At 55.3% G+C, this 12155-nt stretch overlaps 3 protein-coding genes and 3 non-coding genes across 15 annotated transcripts; 2 read left to right on the top strand and 4 right to left on the bottom strand.

Moving 5' to 3' along the window:
* The first annotated feature begins 781 nt into the window (after positions 1-781).
* TLCD1 (TLC domain containing 1) lies at positions 782-2594 on the top strand. Of its 2 annotated transcripts, none has more exons than XM_036340730.1 (4): positions 782-1170; positions 1471-1553; positions 1648-1730; positions 2051-2594. In XM_036340730.1, exons 1-4 carry the CDS (start codon positions 977-979, stop codon positions 2432-2434), a joined length of 744 nt encoding a protein of 247 aa, XP_036196623.1. In that variant the 5' UTR covers positions 782-976; the 3' UTR covers positions 2435-2594. The 2 variants fall into 2 exon arrangements, with proteins under 2 accessions (XP_036196623.1, XP_036196624.1); XM_036340731.1 differs by having other exon boundaries at positions 1041-1170; positions 1385-1553.
* A 348-nt stretch (positions 2595-2942) lies between these two features.
* Positions 2943-6492, bottom strand: RPL23A (ribosomal protein L23a). 2 transcript variants are annotated; one of them, XM_036340735.1, is made up of 5 exons: positions 6341-6492; positions 5527-5710; positions 3851-4027; positions 3311-3380; positions 2943-3075 (listed from the first exon to the last, which is right to left on the bottom strand). In XM_036340735.1, the coding sequence occupies exons 1-5, from the start codon at positions 6363-6365 to the stop codon at positions 3061-3063; spliced, it is 471 nt and encodes a 156-aa protein (XP_036196628.1). In that variant the 5' UTR covers positions 6366-6492; the 3' UTR covers positions 2943-3060. The 2 variants fall into 2 exon arrangements, with proteins under 2 accessions (XP_036196628.1, XP_036196627.1); XM_036340734.1 differs by lacking the exon at positions 2943-3075 and having other exon boundaries at positions 3239-3380.
* On the bottom strand, positions 3192-3264 carry LOC118672542. The gene has a single exon (XR_004973106.1). It is a non-coding gene; the product is annotated as a small nucleolar RNA Z17 (small nucleolar RNA).
* LOC118672541 lies at positions 4097-4167 on the bottom strand. Its single transcript, XR_004973105.1, has one exon. It is a non-coding gene; the product is annotated as a small nucleolar RNA Z17 (small nucleolar RNA).
* On the bottom strand, positions 5792-5856 carry LOC118672534. Its single transcript, XR_004973099.1, has one exon. It is a non-coding gene; the product is annotated as a small nucleolar RNA SNORD42 (small nucleolar RNA).
* A 781-nt stretch (positions 6493-7273) lies between the features above and the next one.
* RAB34 (RAB34, member RAS oncogene family) lies at positions 7274-12100 on the top strand. 8 transcript variants are annotated; one of them, XM_036340722.1, is made up of 11 exons: positions 7274-7624; positions 8421-8642; positions 8844-8935; positions 10369-10437; positions 10540-10641; positions 10751-10815; positions 10925-10976; positions 11164-11245; positions 11319-11409; positions 11539-11646; positions 11729-12100. In XM_036340722.1, the coding sequence occupies exons 2-11, from the start codon at positions 8589-8591 to the stop codon at positions 11794-11796; spliced, it is 783 nt and encodes a 260-aa protein (XP_036196615.1). In that variant the 5' UTR covers positions 7274-7624; positions 8421-8588; the 3' UTR covers positions 11797-12100. The 8 variants fall into 8 exon arrangements, with proteins under 8 accessions (XP_036196615.1, XP_036196617.1, XP_036196614.1 ...); XM_036340724.1 differs by lacking the exon at positions 7274-7624 and adding an exon at positions 7648-7766 and having other exon boundaries at positions 10372-10437; XM_036340721.1 differs by lacking the exon at positions 7274-7624 and adding an exon at positions 7648-7766.
* The last annotated feature ends 55 nt before the right edge of the window (positions 12101-12155 follow it).

Below are 12155 nucleotides of genomic sequence, written 5' to 3'. Positions count from 1 at the left end.
CAGAGTCTGGCTGGCTCACTCTCCCCTAAAGCAACAACCTCATTTGGGGGGGGGGGGGGGGGGAACGACTCGATCCCAGCCACGGTGGGTACAGGCTGACATCTAGTGGCCACACGCTGCAACTGCTCCAGGCCACCGGCCTGAAGAGTAAGGGTCACCGGAGCAGCTGGGGCAGGGCGGCCGCCTTCCCCGCTCCGGCCTCCAGGGAGCCGGGCTGTCGGGAGGAGGTTTGTCACAGCCGCGGGGCCCCAGGAGCCCCGAAGCGGGCCGGGGGAGGGGTGGTGAGGGGTTAGTCAGGAGTTTCTAGGCACCGACTCCGTGCGGGGGGCGCTGTAGAGGCAGGTAAACACATCCGTCTCCAGCCAGAAGCGGGCGATCCAGTGAAATAGCAGGGACAGGGCAGAGATCACGGTCCGAGGCGGGGCTCCGACCCGTACCCCGGACCCGGGTTTAAAAGTCGTGGGTGTGTGACGGATCCTGTCAGCTCTGCCAAGAAAGGAGTTGAGGGCGGAGAGAGTTCTTGCAATACCCGCCCAAGCGGGGGAGCCGGTGGCCCCGAGGAAAGTGGGGGGCGGGTTAATGAGGCCAAGCGAGCGAGTCGGCAGTCGGGAGGCGCCAGCGAGGGGTGGCTTCGCGGCGGCGCCTCGGGACGGCCCCCGAAGTCTGCAGGAGAGAGGCGGGGCGCGGTAGGCCCTCCGGGAACAGGGGCGCGCGCCCTCCGCTGGGAAAGGCGCCGGAGGGGCGGGGGCAGGCGGACGGGGCGGGGCGGGGGCGCGGGCGGTTAGGGGCGGGGGCAGAGGCCCGCCGGGAGGGGACGGGAGGAGCGAAGGGGCCTAGAGGGCTCCGCGAACAACTGTGAGGCTGCCGGCCGGCAGGAGCGGCGCCCGGGGTGGACTGGCCCGAGAGGGAGCCCGTTCCCCAACAGCCCGAGGAGGCCGCCTAGAGGGCGGACAGACCGACGCCGGGGAGGGCCAGCATGCTCCCACTGCTGCACCCCGCCCTGCTGCTGCTCCTGGGCGCCACGCTGACCTTCCGGGCGCTCCGGCGCGCGCTCTGTCGTCTGCCTCTGCCCGCGCACGTGCGCGCCGACCCCCTGCGCACCTGGCGCTGGCACAACCTGCTGGTCTCCTTCGCCCATTCCATTGTGTCAGGGATCTGGGCTCTGCTGTGGTGAGTGAAGGGCCGGGAGGGGGAGTGAAGGTGACTAGGGGACCCCGCGTTACTCTCCCCATCACTCCCGGGCGGGCTGAGGCCACGCAGTCTCACATGATTCCCTGTCTGGAAAGCTATCCAATCCGGAGCCGCAGCGGCCCCAGGGGAAGGGGGTGTCACCTGGGAAAGGGGAGACACCTGGGTTTCAGCCAAGCCCCTCCTTGCTCCCCAGCTAATAGCGCGAGCCCGGACTCCCCCGGGACTGTCAAAGGTCCTTAGGAATGGGGAGATGAGCGCCTGCCTTCTTCCCCCCCTCAGTGTATGGCAAACCCCCGAGATGCTGGTAGAGATTGAGACGGCTTGGTCGCTTTCTGGCTATCTGCTCGTTTGCTTCTCCGCAGGTAAGCCTTACCTAGTAAACACTGAAGTAGGTGGGGGAACAGGGAGGAGCATCGTATAATCCCCTTCATGACCTTTCCCCCCTCCCTCTGCTAGGTTATTTCATCCACGACACGGTGGACATCGTGGTTAGTGGTCAGGCTCGAGCTTCTTGGGAATACCTGGTCCATCATGTCATGGTGAGAAACAATGGGTGTGGTATAGCCCTGGCGCTAGCAACTCCATCCCCACCGCGTCCTGCACCTTCCCGTGTCAGGGTGCTAATCTGTGCCCTTGGTTCACTATTTGAGGCCAGCAATCTAACTTCATCTAGTACCTCAAACACTCTAAACTCTACACAGGGATCAAAATTTAATCATGTTGAATTCACTGTAAACTATGTCAGAAGAAAGCAAACGGGAAGACTTTCCAGTCCTTAATCTGATAGCTGACACTCCCATCAACTTCCAGTCAAGTCTTGGCATCTATTTCCTAACTTGTTCTCATCTTTGCCTTCTAGGCCATGGGTGCCTTCATATCTGGCATCTTTTGGAGCCGTTTTGTCGGCGGGGGTGTCCTGACACTGCTGGTAGAGGTCAGTAACATCTTCCTCACCATTCGCATGATGATGAAGATCAACAATGCCCAGGACCTCCTCCTCTACAAGATCAATAAGTATGTCAACCTGGTCATGTACTTCCTCTTCCGCCTGGCCCCTCAGGCCTACCTCACCTACTTCTTCATGCAGTATGTGGGTCAGAGGAGCCTGGGCTCCTTTCTGCTGGGTATCCTGCTCATGCTGGACATCATGATCCTCATCTACTTTTCCCGCCTCCTCCGCTCGGACTTCTGCCCTGAACGTGTGACCAGCCCACAGCACAAAGACAAGTTCTTGACAGAGTGAGAGTGAGGGGCAGAGCCTGGGACTTGAGGCAAGGACAGCAAAGAACCAAGGAGAACAGCCTCATGAATAAACTGATGAGCCCCAAACCTGGGGCATCAGCCTCTCCACCTTTCAAGCTTGCACCCACGATTGAAAACACTAATGAAAGCACTCCTCTGAAGTCCTTGTCCTTTCTTGGGCAAGGGGTGAGGGAAGCAGACAGACCGGTTGGACACGGTAGATGGGTGTGGGGACAGTGCTACCCGAAAGCCAGCCAACCCATATTGCCCTGAAATGGATGCTGATGAAAACTCTGGGTACTGGTTTCATACAAAGACTTCTTCCAGGGATAAAGGAAGGGGTTCTTATAAAACGTCTTGCTTGTTTGCTTACTCCTGTGACAGAGGCAAGCTCTGGTTGTCCTAGGACAGCTAACCCTAGAGTCTGGGTCACAAGTACCTGCTAGCTGAGTTCCCACCACCAAGATTACAACAAGTATGGGAAGTGCTAAGTGTACCAACAGGGTAAATAGGCCAAGAGTCTTGCCCAAACTCTATTCAGTGTTCCCCCAGCCCAAACAGAAATCAACATAAAGAAACAATACAGTGTAAAATTTTTATATTTAGAATTAGGCAGCTGGACTCAGTTTAGATGATTCCAATCTGAAAAACAAAAGGGGATTTTGTTACTGGAAGTTGAAATGTGAAGATTAAGCTAGAATGTCATGATTAAAAAGCAAAATGTGGGCATAGGGTAGGGCTTATTAAGGGGAGAGAGGGGTGCAGTCAGTCAGTTAAGGCTAATCAGCAAAAGTCAGGCTTTGGTCGCTAATAAGACACATCATTTGCACCCAGGGGGTGGGGTGTTGAGAGGAGTTTTGTGGCAAAGAAAGCTTACTTTGTTGGCAACATCCAAAGCATCATAGTCAGGAGCCAGTCGAACATATGCCTTCTTCTCGCCATCAGGCCTAGGGCGGAAAGGGCAGCCTCAGTCCCTGCTGTCCTCATTGGCCCCATACCCTCCACCCAGTCTTTGGGGCACCAGGAGTTCCTTTGTTCATGTTTTTCTTTTGACAACAGTGGTTTGTCATCTGCACAGAGGAAGCGAGGGAAGCCACTAGGCTACAAACAAAGCCAATTCCCTTTTATGGGAAACACCACTGGACATCCAAATCCAGATAATCTGACATAAATTTTCTTACTCTAGGGCCTTTCTAGAGGCAGGAATCAAGAAAATGAGTGTCAACCCCATAAATCAAGTTCTAAAGGCAGGACAAGCTATTGATTCCTCAAAAGTCCATACAAAGGACCATAATTACAGCAGGGGCTGCTCATTTCTGACCCAAAAGCAGCATCAAGGAACTTGATGCTTGTTCAGATTTCCTTGGCTTCTGACTGAAGCCCCAGCCATCTCCCCAGCCCATGGAGCCCCACTCACCTGATCAGGGTGTTGACCTTGGCCACATCAATGTCATAGAGCTTCTTCACAGCCTGTTTGATCTGGTGCTTGTTGGCCTTGACATCCACAATGAACACTAGTGTATTATTGTCTTCTATCTTCTTCATGGCTGACTCGGTAGTCAGGGGGAATTTGATGATGGCATAGTGGTCAAGCCTGGGGAAGGTAAAATGGGGTCACCTAGCCGAGCCCAGTTTAACAGAATGAGCCGTCTTTTGGAGCCCAGGTGCATCAGATGATGAGTAGCAATCATTTTTGTCAGACTTTGGTCGCTGAACAGTATCATCACCTGCACCCTGAAATCTAGACCTGGAGCCTCAGCCTGAGAGCAAAACCATGAGCACTTCCTTTCACTTGAAGGGCTTTCATCCTTTAAGTGATTAAATCATCTTGAGTTCCAAATCATCTTGAGCTTCATTCTTTATTTGACCTCAACATTTCTGAAGGGCATATTTCTGAATAAAATTTAAGACCTGAGACATTAAAACCAAAAAGCACACAGCTAGAATACAGCATCTTGAAACTCGGGTTAGAATTCCAAAGAATTGGTGCTTCACTATGAGGCTGGGGAGGCCAGGCCATTTCTACCCATTTTGGTTGCTGAAAACTGGCTTGAGGGCCATCCATTCTTGAAAGCAACTTTAAAAACAAAATTTACAGCTCAGGTTCAACTTAGTGGCTTAAACACCCCTACAGCACAGTTCCCCCCGCCCCCGAAATTCAGAGAAGCAAGGCTCTGTTCACATGGACACTACCATCCCATTTTGAAGCTAGAAGTCAGGTCTCAGCCTTTCATTACCCTAAATTCTAGGTCCAAATGGGGATAAAAAGCCTGTCAAGTGTTTTCCTCCACAGCTGGACACAAACCACTCCCCTGCCTTTTTCTTAGGAAGCAGTGGGAGGAGCAGAAACCCATCAGCTTCTACTTCCTTGGTTCTACTCTAGTCGTGGTTCCTGAGGTCAGTTATTAACAGCAGCACTACTCAACCATTATCTGAGTGCAAACATTTGAGAGTGAATGAAAAGATGTTTCCATACACTGCTGCAGGCCCTCACCCTCCAATACAAATGAATGAATCTTGTTATCAACCTAGAATCATCACACATCCTCACCCTCAAGGACTATTCCCTATATAGCAATAGGTGCTATGAGGGATGAACTAAATCTGGAGCTCCAAAACAAGAACCTAAGTCCTATTTTATACTTCCAAGAAAGTGGACTTTAAAACCCTAACACAAAGTGATAATGAACCTAACAACGAATTCCTGCCAACAGTGTAAACAATGTCTCTTCTTGTTCTTTAAGGCATTAATCTCCCCACACCCCCATCAAGAAGTACCTCAACATGTTTTTAAGAAGCCAGGTTCTAAGTTTGGTAAATTTCATAATTACCAATGGAGGATATCCAAACATCTTTTCAAGAGGATGGTCGGTGCTCTTCTGGGAAGCACGCCTGTGCCCTTCCCTTCCCCCCTCCCCCAGGTGCATTGCCTTTGCCTTTCTCGCTCCTAAGCTCCAAAGGCCCTTCTGTCTCTGCCTCTAAGTTGTTTCCTGAGCCTACACAGCCCAGGTAGTTCACTTCTACTACCTATGCAACTTCCTAAATAAACTTCCTCTTATACTGGGGGTTGGGGGGAGGAGGGGCAATACTGACTTGTTTCTCCTGGGCGCGCTCTTCCGAGGGTATTTAGGCTGCCTCCGGAGCCTTAGTGTCTTTGGCCGTCGGAAAGTGGGTGACGTGCGGATCTTCTTTTTTTTGTGGCTGTGGACGCCTTTCAACACTGCTTTCTTTGCCTTCAAAGCCTTTGCTTTGGCTTCGGCTTTGGGAGGGGCAGGGGCTGAGAAAAGGAAAGAGAATGAGCGATTCAGAAATCATCACTTCCGGCCTAATGAACGGTAGTGGGCGCACCAGGCTACATGTGCATCAGTGGTTCCTTTGGAGACATCACAAGTCTCAGCTTAAAAGTTTTTCCATCATATGCACAGTTATTGGGGCAAACTTGGAGCAACTCCAGGGATACCACAAAGGAAAAAACAAAACAAAACTATCAATAATCGAACGCTTGACACTTGCCAGAACGTTGTGCTAGCAGTTTTATAACATCTCACAGCCACCCCGGGAGGGTATATAGCCGAATATAATGAAGTTAAAAAAACTAAAGTAAGTTAAGTTGAGGGCACTGATTCCTTACAGGTCTGGAGACACGGAGCGGCGGCCTGTGGATGCGTGTAGCTCCCCGCAGTCGACTATGTGGCTGCGGGTTCCCTCCCCAACCCCCTTCAACCGGAGCCCAAGCCCATGTGGCTGGGCCCACGCGCGCCGCAGCGTGACCGAAACGAAACGGGAAGAGCAGCTCCGGAGCTGACACCCCAAATCTTAGCCCAGCCACCGTCCTTTCAGTTTGTTTACTCTGCGGGGATCCCAGGCCGGCCAACCAGCAGTGTTCCTCCCAAACCCCACCACACACCTTCCTTCTTAGCTTTCGGCGCCATCTTCGTAAAAAGGGTTTCCGAGACCCGTTCTCCTGGGCTTATAGAGCCAAGTCTCACCGAAACCTCGCGATGTTTTCTACTTAAAGCTGCTTGGGTGATCTGTAGCGCGGCGCCCGCTGGGAATAGTAGTTAGGCTTCATTTCCTTAAGAGCGACTAAGCATGCGCCACCCCGCCCCTCGTAAGAACTAAGCTTCTTGGGGGTTGTAGTTTATTTGTCTGCTGTGGCGGTTGGATGGTAAGCGGACAGCCACTCGGGTCTGGTCCTGAGCGCTTCCCATCTTCAGCAACTTCAGGGAAAAGCATTGCAAGTTCCAGGAGACAGCAGCACTGCAAACTGTAACGAATATAATTCGATTAGCTCAGGGAGAGTGAAGCAAAGTTCTAGAACGTTAGAGCAGAATTTGTCAGGCCTAACTCCCTCAAACAACATTTGTGTAAATTGAGGTCCCGAGGGGATATGTGGCAGATCAATAATGGTGATTTTGGGGGGGGAAATAAAAATCGAGTCACGCAGAGGGGAGGAAAAAAAGTACCAGACGAGGTAGAAGGTGGCAACATCTCCCCTCTTTACCCGTGGCAGTCTGATTTCATGTGTTTCCCTGACAAGACTCTGGAGGAAATTCTAGCAATATTCCAAACGCCCAGCGCACAGACTTCAGCATTCGCTAATTCTCCTTGTGAATAACCCCGTTCACAATTCCCCCCTTTCAGTAGTCTTCGCTTTCGTGCCCCAGCCGTCCATCGTTGCTCCTCAGATTCAGTTCTGGACACAGAGCAAAGCTGAGCAGAGCTGCAGTTCGCCTCCCGGAGGGTCGGCGTCCTCCGGCCTTCACCCCTCCCTTTCTATCGTCTCTCTGGCCTCTGGGAATCTGCTTTCCTCAGTGACGGTGAGATTTGGGGTGCGGTACCCGGTTCTGTCTCCCACGACGGCAAAATGCGAAAGTTGTTCTTGGGACGATTCCAAAGGGGCCAGTTTGAAGAACGCCGCTACCCGAGGGGCGTCCTCATGTTCCGGAGCAGTGACCTCCCCAAAGGGCGGAGTTCCCGGCCCGTCGAGCCCTCCTTTATCCTCCATCAGGGGGGCGGCTGGGTCTTCGGCCTCCCCACCCCTCAATCCACCCCGGAGCCTTCGAGGAAACGATGCCACGCCTCGGACGTCTCTCTCCGAGGGGGGCACCCAGCTCCGCCTCTGCACCCCTGTCGCTCCCCCTCCCACCTCCCACCTCCCAGGGCTGAAGGGCGAGCGGGGGCAGACGCTGTGAGTCACGTCCCGGGCCTGCAGTTGGGAGGGAAGCGCCGCCTCTCCTTGGGCCCCTTGGCTCCCCCTGGCCCGCCCCGCCGGGCCTGGCACAGCAGATGCTGCGCAGCCGTCGCCGCTTCCCCATCACCCGCTCGGCTGGGTAAGGGTCCCGGGGAGGCGCAGCCCCGCACACGGGTGCAGGCCGAGCACCTGGGGGTCCCTCTCTGGGCGGGTTCCAGCACGTGGGGGGCGGCCTGGGTCCCAGATGAGGCGCCTGGCGGGGGAGCCGAGGCTGGGGCGGTGCAGGGAGGAGGAGAGGATGGGGATCCCGGGCGGGGTGCGAGGCCGCGAGCCGCCGGGAGAGGGGCCGGGGGCGGCCCTTCTGCAGGAATTTCCGGGGATCAGGTTACCGCGCCGGCGGAGGGGGAGCGGCGTGCGACGCGGGGCCCTGCGGCCGCGGACTGGGCCCCCCTCCCCGCTTCCAGCGGCTCTCGGACCTCGCCGCGCGGCCCCTGCCCACACCGACCGCGGGCGGTGGGGCCGCCCCAGCCCCCGGGCCGCCCGGTTATGGTGGGGCCGCCTCCACCCCGCGTTGTCGTCGGGTCTCCGCGGCCTCGAGTGATTGTGGGAACTCCCCGGCCCCGAGTCATCGTCGGGTCTGCGCGGGCCCGGGACCCCCCGGACGGGACTCCCCGCCCCCATTCGGCGGCCGAGGGGTCTCCCCGCCCCCGAGTGGTCTTCGGGACGCCCCGGGCCCGGGTGATCGTGGGTTCGCCGCAGCCCCGGGTGACTGACCCCTCCCCGTGGCCCGCAGCGATCGGGGCGTCCCCGCGGCCGCGGGCTCCCGCAGGCTCCCCTGGGCCCCGAGTTGTGGTCGGGACTCCTCGGTCGCGGGTGATTGTCGGGTCCCCACGGGCCCGGGTCGCCGGGGCGGGTCAGGCCCCCGCGCCTTCTCAGGGCGCCCCACCCGGCCGCAGGCAAGATGAACCTCCTGGCGCCCGTGCGGAGGGACCGCGTCCTGGCGGAGCTGCCCCAGGTAGGCGCGGGCCACGTCGGGCTTCTGGCGGCGGCGCGTGGGCGGGGAGGAGCGGCCCGGGCCCGTTAGCGCCGCGGCCCAGCCCTGCCGCCCGCCCGGCTGCTGCTTCTGGGTGGTCCCCTCCCCACCCCCGGCCCCGGGCTGCTTGGCTGTGGGACGGGGGCCAGGATGGTGAGTCTCCTTCTGCTCCACCCCTGGCAGCACCTGAGGAAGGAGGCCGCCTTGCACGTGCGCAGAGACTTCCACCCCCGGGTCACCTGCGCCTGCCAGGAGCACCGGACCGGCACCGTGGGGTGAGTTGGAGACCCCAACATGAAGACAGGAAGTCCCAGGAAACTTTGTAGTCAAAGCGAGGGGGCTCCATGGCACCCTCTACCAGCTAGATGGTTATTCCCTCTTTTGATGTCCTCGCATCTACCCCTTCGTTTCCAGCGAGGTTGTGGGGTGGCCAGAAAGGTGGCAGTTCAATTCCTGACACAGAGACGGGGGTGGTCCTCGGCTCAGCTTCCACATACCACCCCTTTGAGCCCCAGGGTCCAGGGGGGGGCGGGGGGGTGGGGATGGGGTGTGTATGCCTATACCTAAGGGAATACTAATAACAGTTGCCACTATGAATGTAGCAGCTACTGTGTGCCAGGAAGTGTGTTAGATACTGTTACTTTTATTAAATGGAAAACACCATCACTTTTAAAGATGTACCCTGATTTCAGAGGTATTAAAATCTATGTGTGTGATGTGTGGGGGGGGGAGGTATGTTTCAGAATATAGAACATTTATCTCATTTTAACCTTCACAAAAACCCAATAAGAGATATTCTTTTTTTATTTTATTAAAGTTATTGGGGTGATATGAGTCAACAGGGACATACAGGTTTTAGGTGTGGGTTTCAATGTTACAAGATCTGTGTATTGCCGAGACCGGTTTGGCTCAGTGGATAGAGCCTCGGCCTGCGGACTGAAGGGTCCCAGGTTCGATTCCGGTCAAGAGCATGTACCTTGGTTGCGGGCACATCCCCAGTGGGGAGTGTGCAGGAGGCAGCTGGTCGATGTTTCTCTCTCATCGATGTTTCTAACTCTCTATCTCTCTCCCTTCCTCTCTGTAAAAACTCAATAAAATATAAAAAAAAAAAGAAAAAGAAAGAAAAAAAAAAAAAAAAGATCTGTGTATTGCCGAAACCGGTTTGGCTCAGTGGATAGAGCGTCAGCCTGCGGACTGAGAGGTCCCGGGTTCGATTCCGGTCAAGGGCATGTACCTGGGTTGCGGTCACAGGATGTGCAAGAGGCAGCTGATCGATGTTTCTCTCTCGTCGATGTTTCTAACTCTATCTCTCTCCCTTCCTCTCTGTGAAAAATCAATAAAAAAAATATTTAAAAAAAAAAAAAAGATCTGTGTATTGCACCATGTGTTCACTACCCAAAGAAAATATATTCTGAATCTCCACTTAAATGTTGAAACGGAGACAGAGAGACCAAGTAGTTTGTCCTAAGTCACACCGCTAGTAAGTGTGAGAGCTGGGATTCAAATTTATGTCTTTTTGATACTAACCCACAAAACACCCCTAGCCGGTACATCTGTCCAGAAAGCTGCCTAGGAGGCCTGGTGTCTACCGGTGTCTATGGCAACTGCAGCCTAGGTGCGACTACCTTTGTAGACCTCTTAGGTTGCATTGGGACTCCCTAGAGTGAAAGAACTAGTGCCCACTCCTCTTGCCTCCTCTTGTGTCCAGCAGATTTAAGATCTCCAAGGTCATTGTGGTGGGGGACCTGTCGGTGGGGAAGACTTGTCTCATCAATAGGTAAGAGGGTGCTGGAGCTGAACTGGGTTGGGCTGGGCAGGGTAGGGCCAGGCCTAGCCAGAGGGGCTGGGCTAAGGGCCAGAGCCTCTGGTGCCCCCTCAGGTTCTGCAAAGACACCTTTGATAAGAATTACAAGGCCACCATTGGAGTGGACTTTGAGATGGAACGATTTGAGGTGTTGGGCATCCCCTTCAGTCTGCAGCTGTGAGTCCTTCTTCCGCTCTCCCTCTTCCAGCCGTTTCTTCCTCTGGCACTTACACCCCTCCTACGCCCCTGTCCCCCATACCTCTGTGTCACCCCTCCTCCCTCCTAGCTGGGATACCGCTGGACAGGAGAGATTCAAATGCATTGCATCAACCTACTACCGAGGAGCTCAAGGTGAGGGGCTGGGTGAAGTGGGGGAGGAGGCTGCTTCTAACCGAGGGCTGTGGAAATGAGCCAGTAGCGTCTCCTTACCAACCTGGGACTGTTTCTGCCACTCTTGCAGCCATCATCATTGTCTTCAACCTGAATGATGTGGCCTCCCTGGAACATACCAAGTATGTGGGGGTGCTGACATATACGGGGGCTCTGGGAAGAGAGGGTTCCGAGAGAAGAAAAGAGGGGTGGTCAGGGGCATGGTAGGGAAGGAAAGAACGCATCTAGGAGCAGAGGATAATTGAGCAGATGAGTGTCAGTGGCAGGAGCCTGCCCACTTCATCTCTTGCTGTCCACCGTCTGTGGCAGGCAGTGGCTAGCTGATGCACTCAAGGAGAACGACCCTTCCAGCGTGCTTCTCTTCCTTGTGGGTTCCAAGAAGGACCTGAGTGTGAGTGTGCCCGTGGGGGAACTTCCCAATTTGGTGAGGGAACCCTCCGCATCTGACTCTGTCTTTCCTTCAGACTCCTGCTCAGTATGTGCTAATGGAGCGAGACGCACTCAAGGTGGCCCAAGAGATGAAGGCTGAGTACTGGGCAGTCTCGTCTCTCACTGGTGAGTAAGGGGCGTCAGGCCTTCTGTGTGGCATTCCTGCCTACCTTGCCTCTCGCTCCTACAACTCCAGCTGTGCCCAGGGAACCCAGGCTGGAACTGCCCCTGAGCACCCACCTGTTCCTGTGTCAGGTGAGAATGTCCGGGAATTCTTTTTCCGTGTGGCGGCACTGACCTTCGAGGCCAACGTGCTGGCTGAGCTGGAGAAATCAGGGGCCCGGCGCATCGGGGATGTTGTCCGTGAGTTCCCACCTGGATGAGGGTGGCAGAAAGCATGGGGAACCTCCCATCCCTGCGTCACTTATTTCCCACTCTTCTTCAGGCATCAACAGTGATGACAATAACCTCTACCTAACTGCCAGCAAGAAGAAGCCCACATGTTGCTTGTGAGGGACTGCCCAGTCCTGGGGCACTGTGCCACTTTGACTTGCCTGGAACTCTCTCCCTGGACATCTGCACTGACTGTTAGTCCAAACCAAAGAGCTGCCCGTTGGTGGCAGTACCCCCCGAGGGGTAGTTGGGACCATGCTAGCCACTTCCTGCCCCTGGGCACCATACCAAAGACTGGGTGCCCCGTGGTGGGGAGGTGGTCCCTGCCGCTTTTGCTCAACATGCTGGGCCTTTGGGGTAGGAGGATGCTAAATGATCCCAGCCTCACACTGTGCCTTATGCATTAAAATCTCTGTTATTAGCAGCCTGGGGGTTGAAGTCCTTTGTTGGGGATGAGGGAAACGGAACGGGCAGGGCTG

The sequence above is a fragment of the Myotis myotis genome, unplaced genomic scaffold (assembly GCF_014108235.1).
Source record: "Myotis myotis isolate mMyoMyo1 unplaced genomic scaffold, mMyoMyo1.p scaffold_m19_p_17, whole genome shotgun sequence".
Taxonomy (NCBI): domain Eukaryota; kingdom Metazoa; phylum Chordata; class Mammalia; order Chiroptera; family Vespertilionidae; genus Myotis; species Myotis myotis.
Note: the sequence above shows the minus strand (reverse complement) of the source record. Positions and strands in the feature narration are given on the sequence as shown.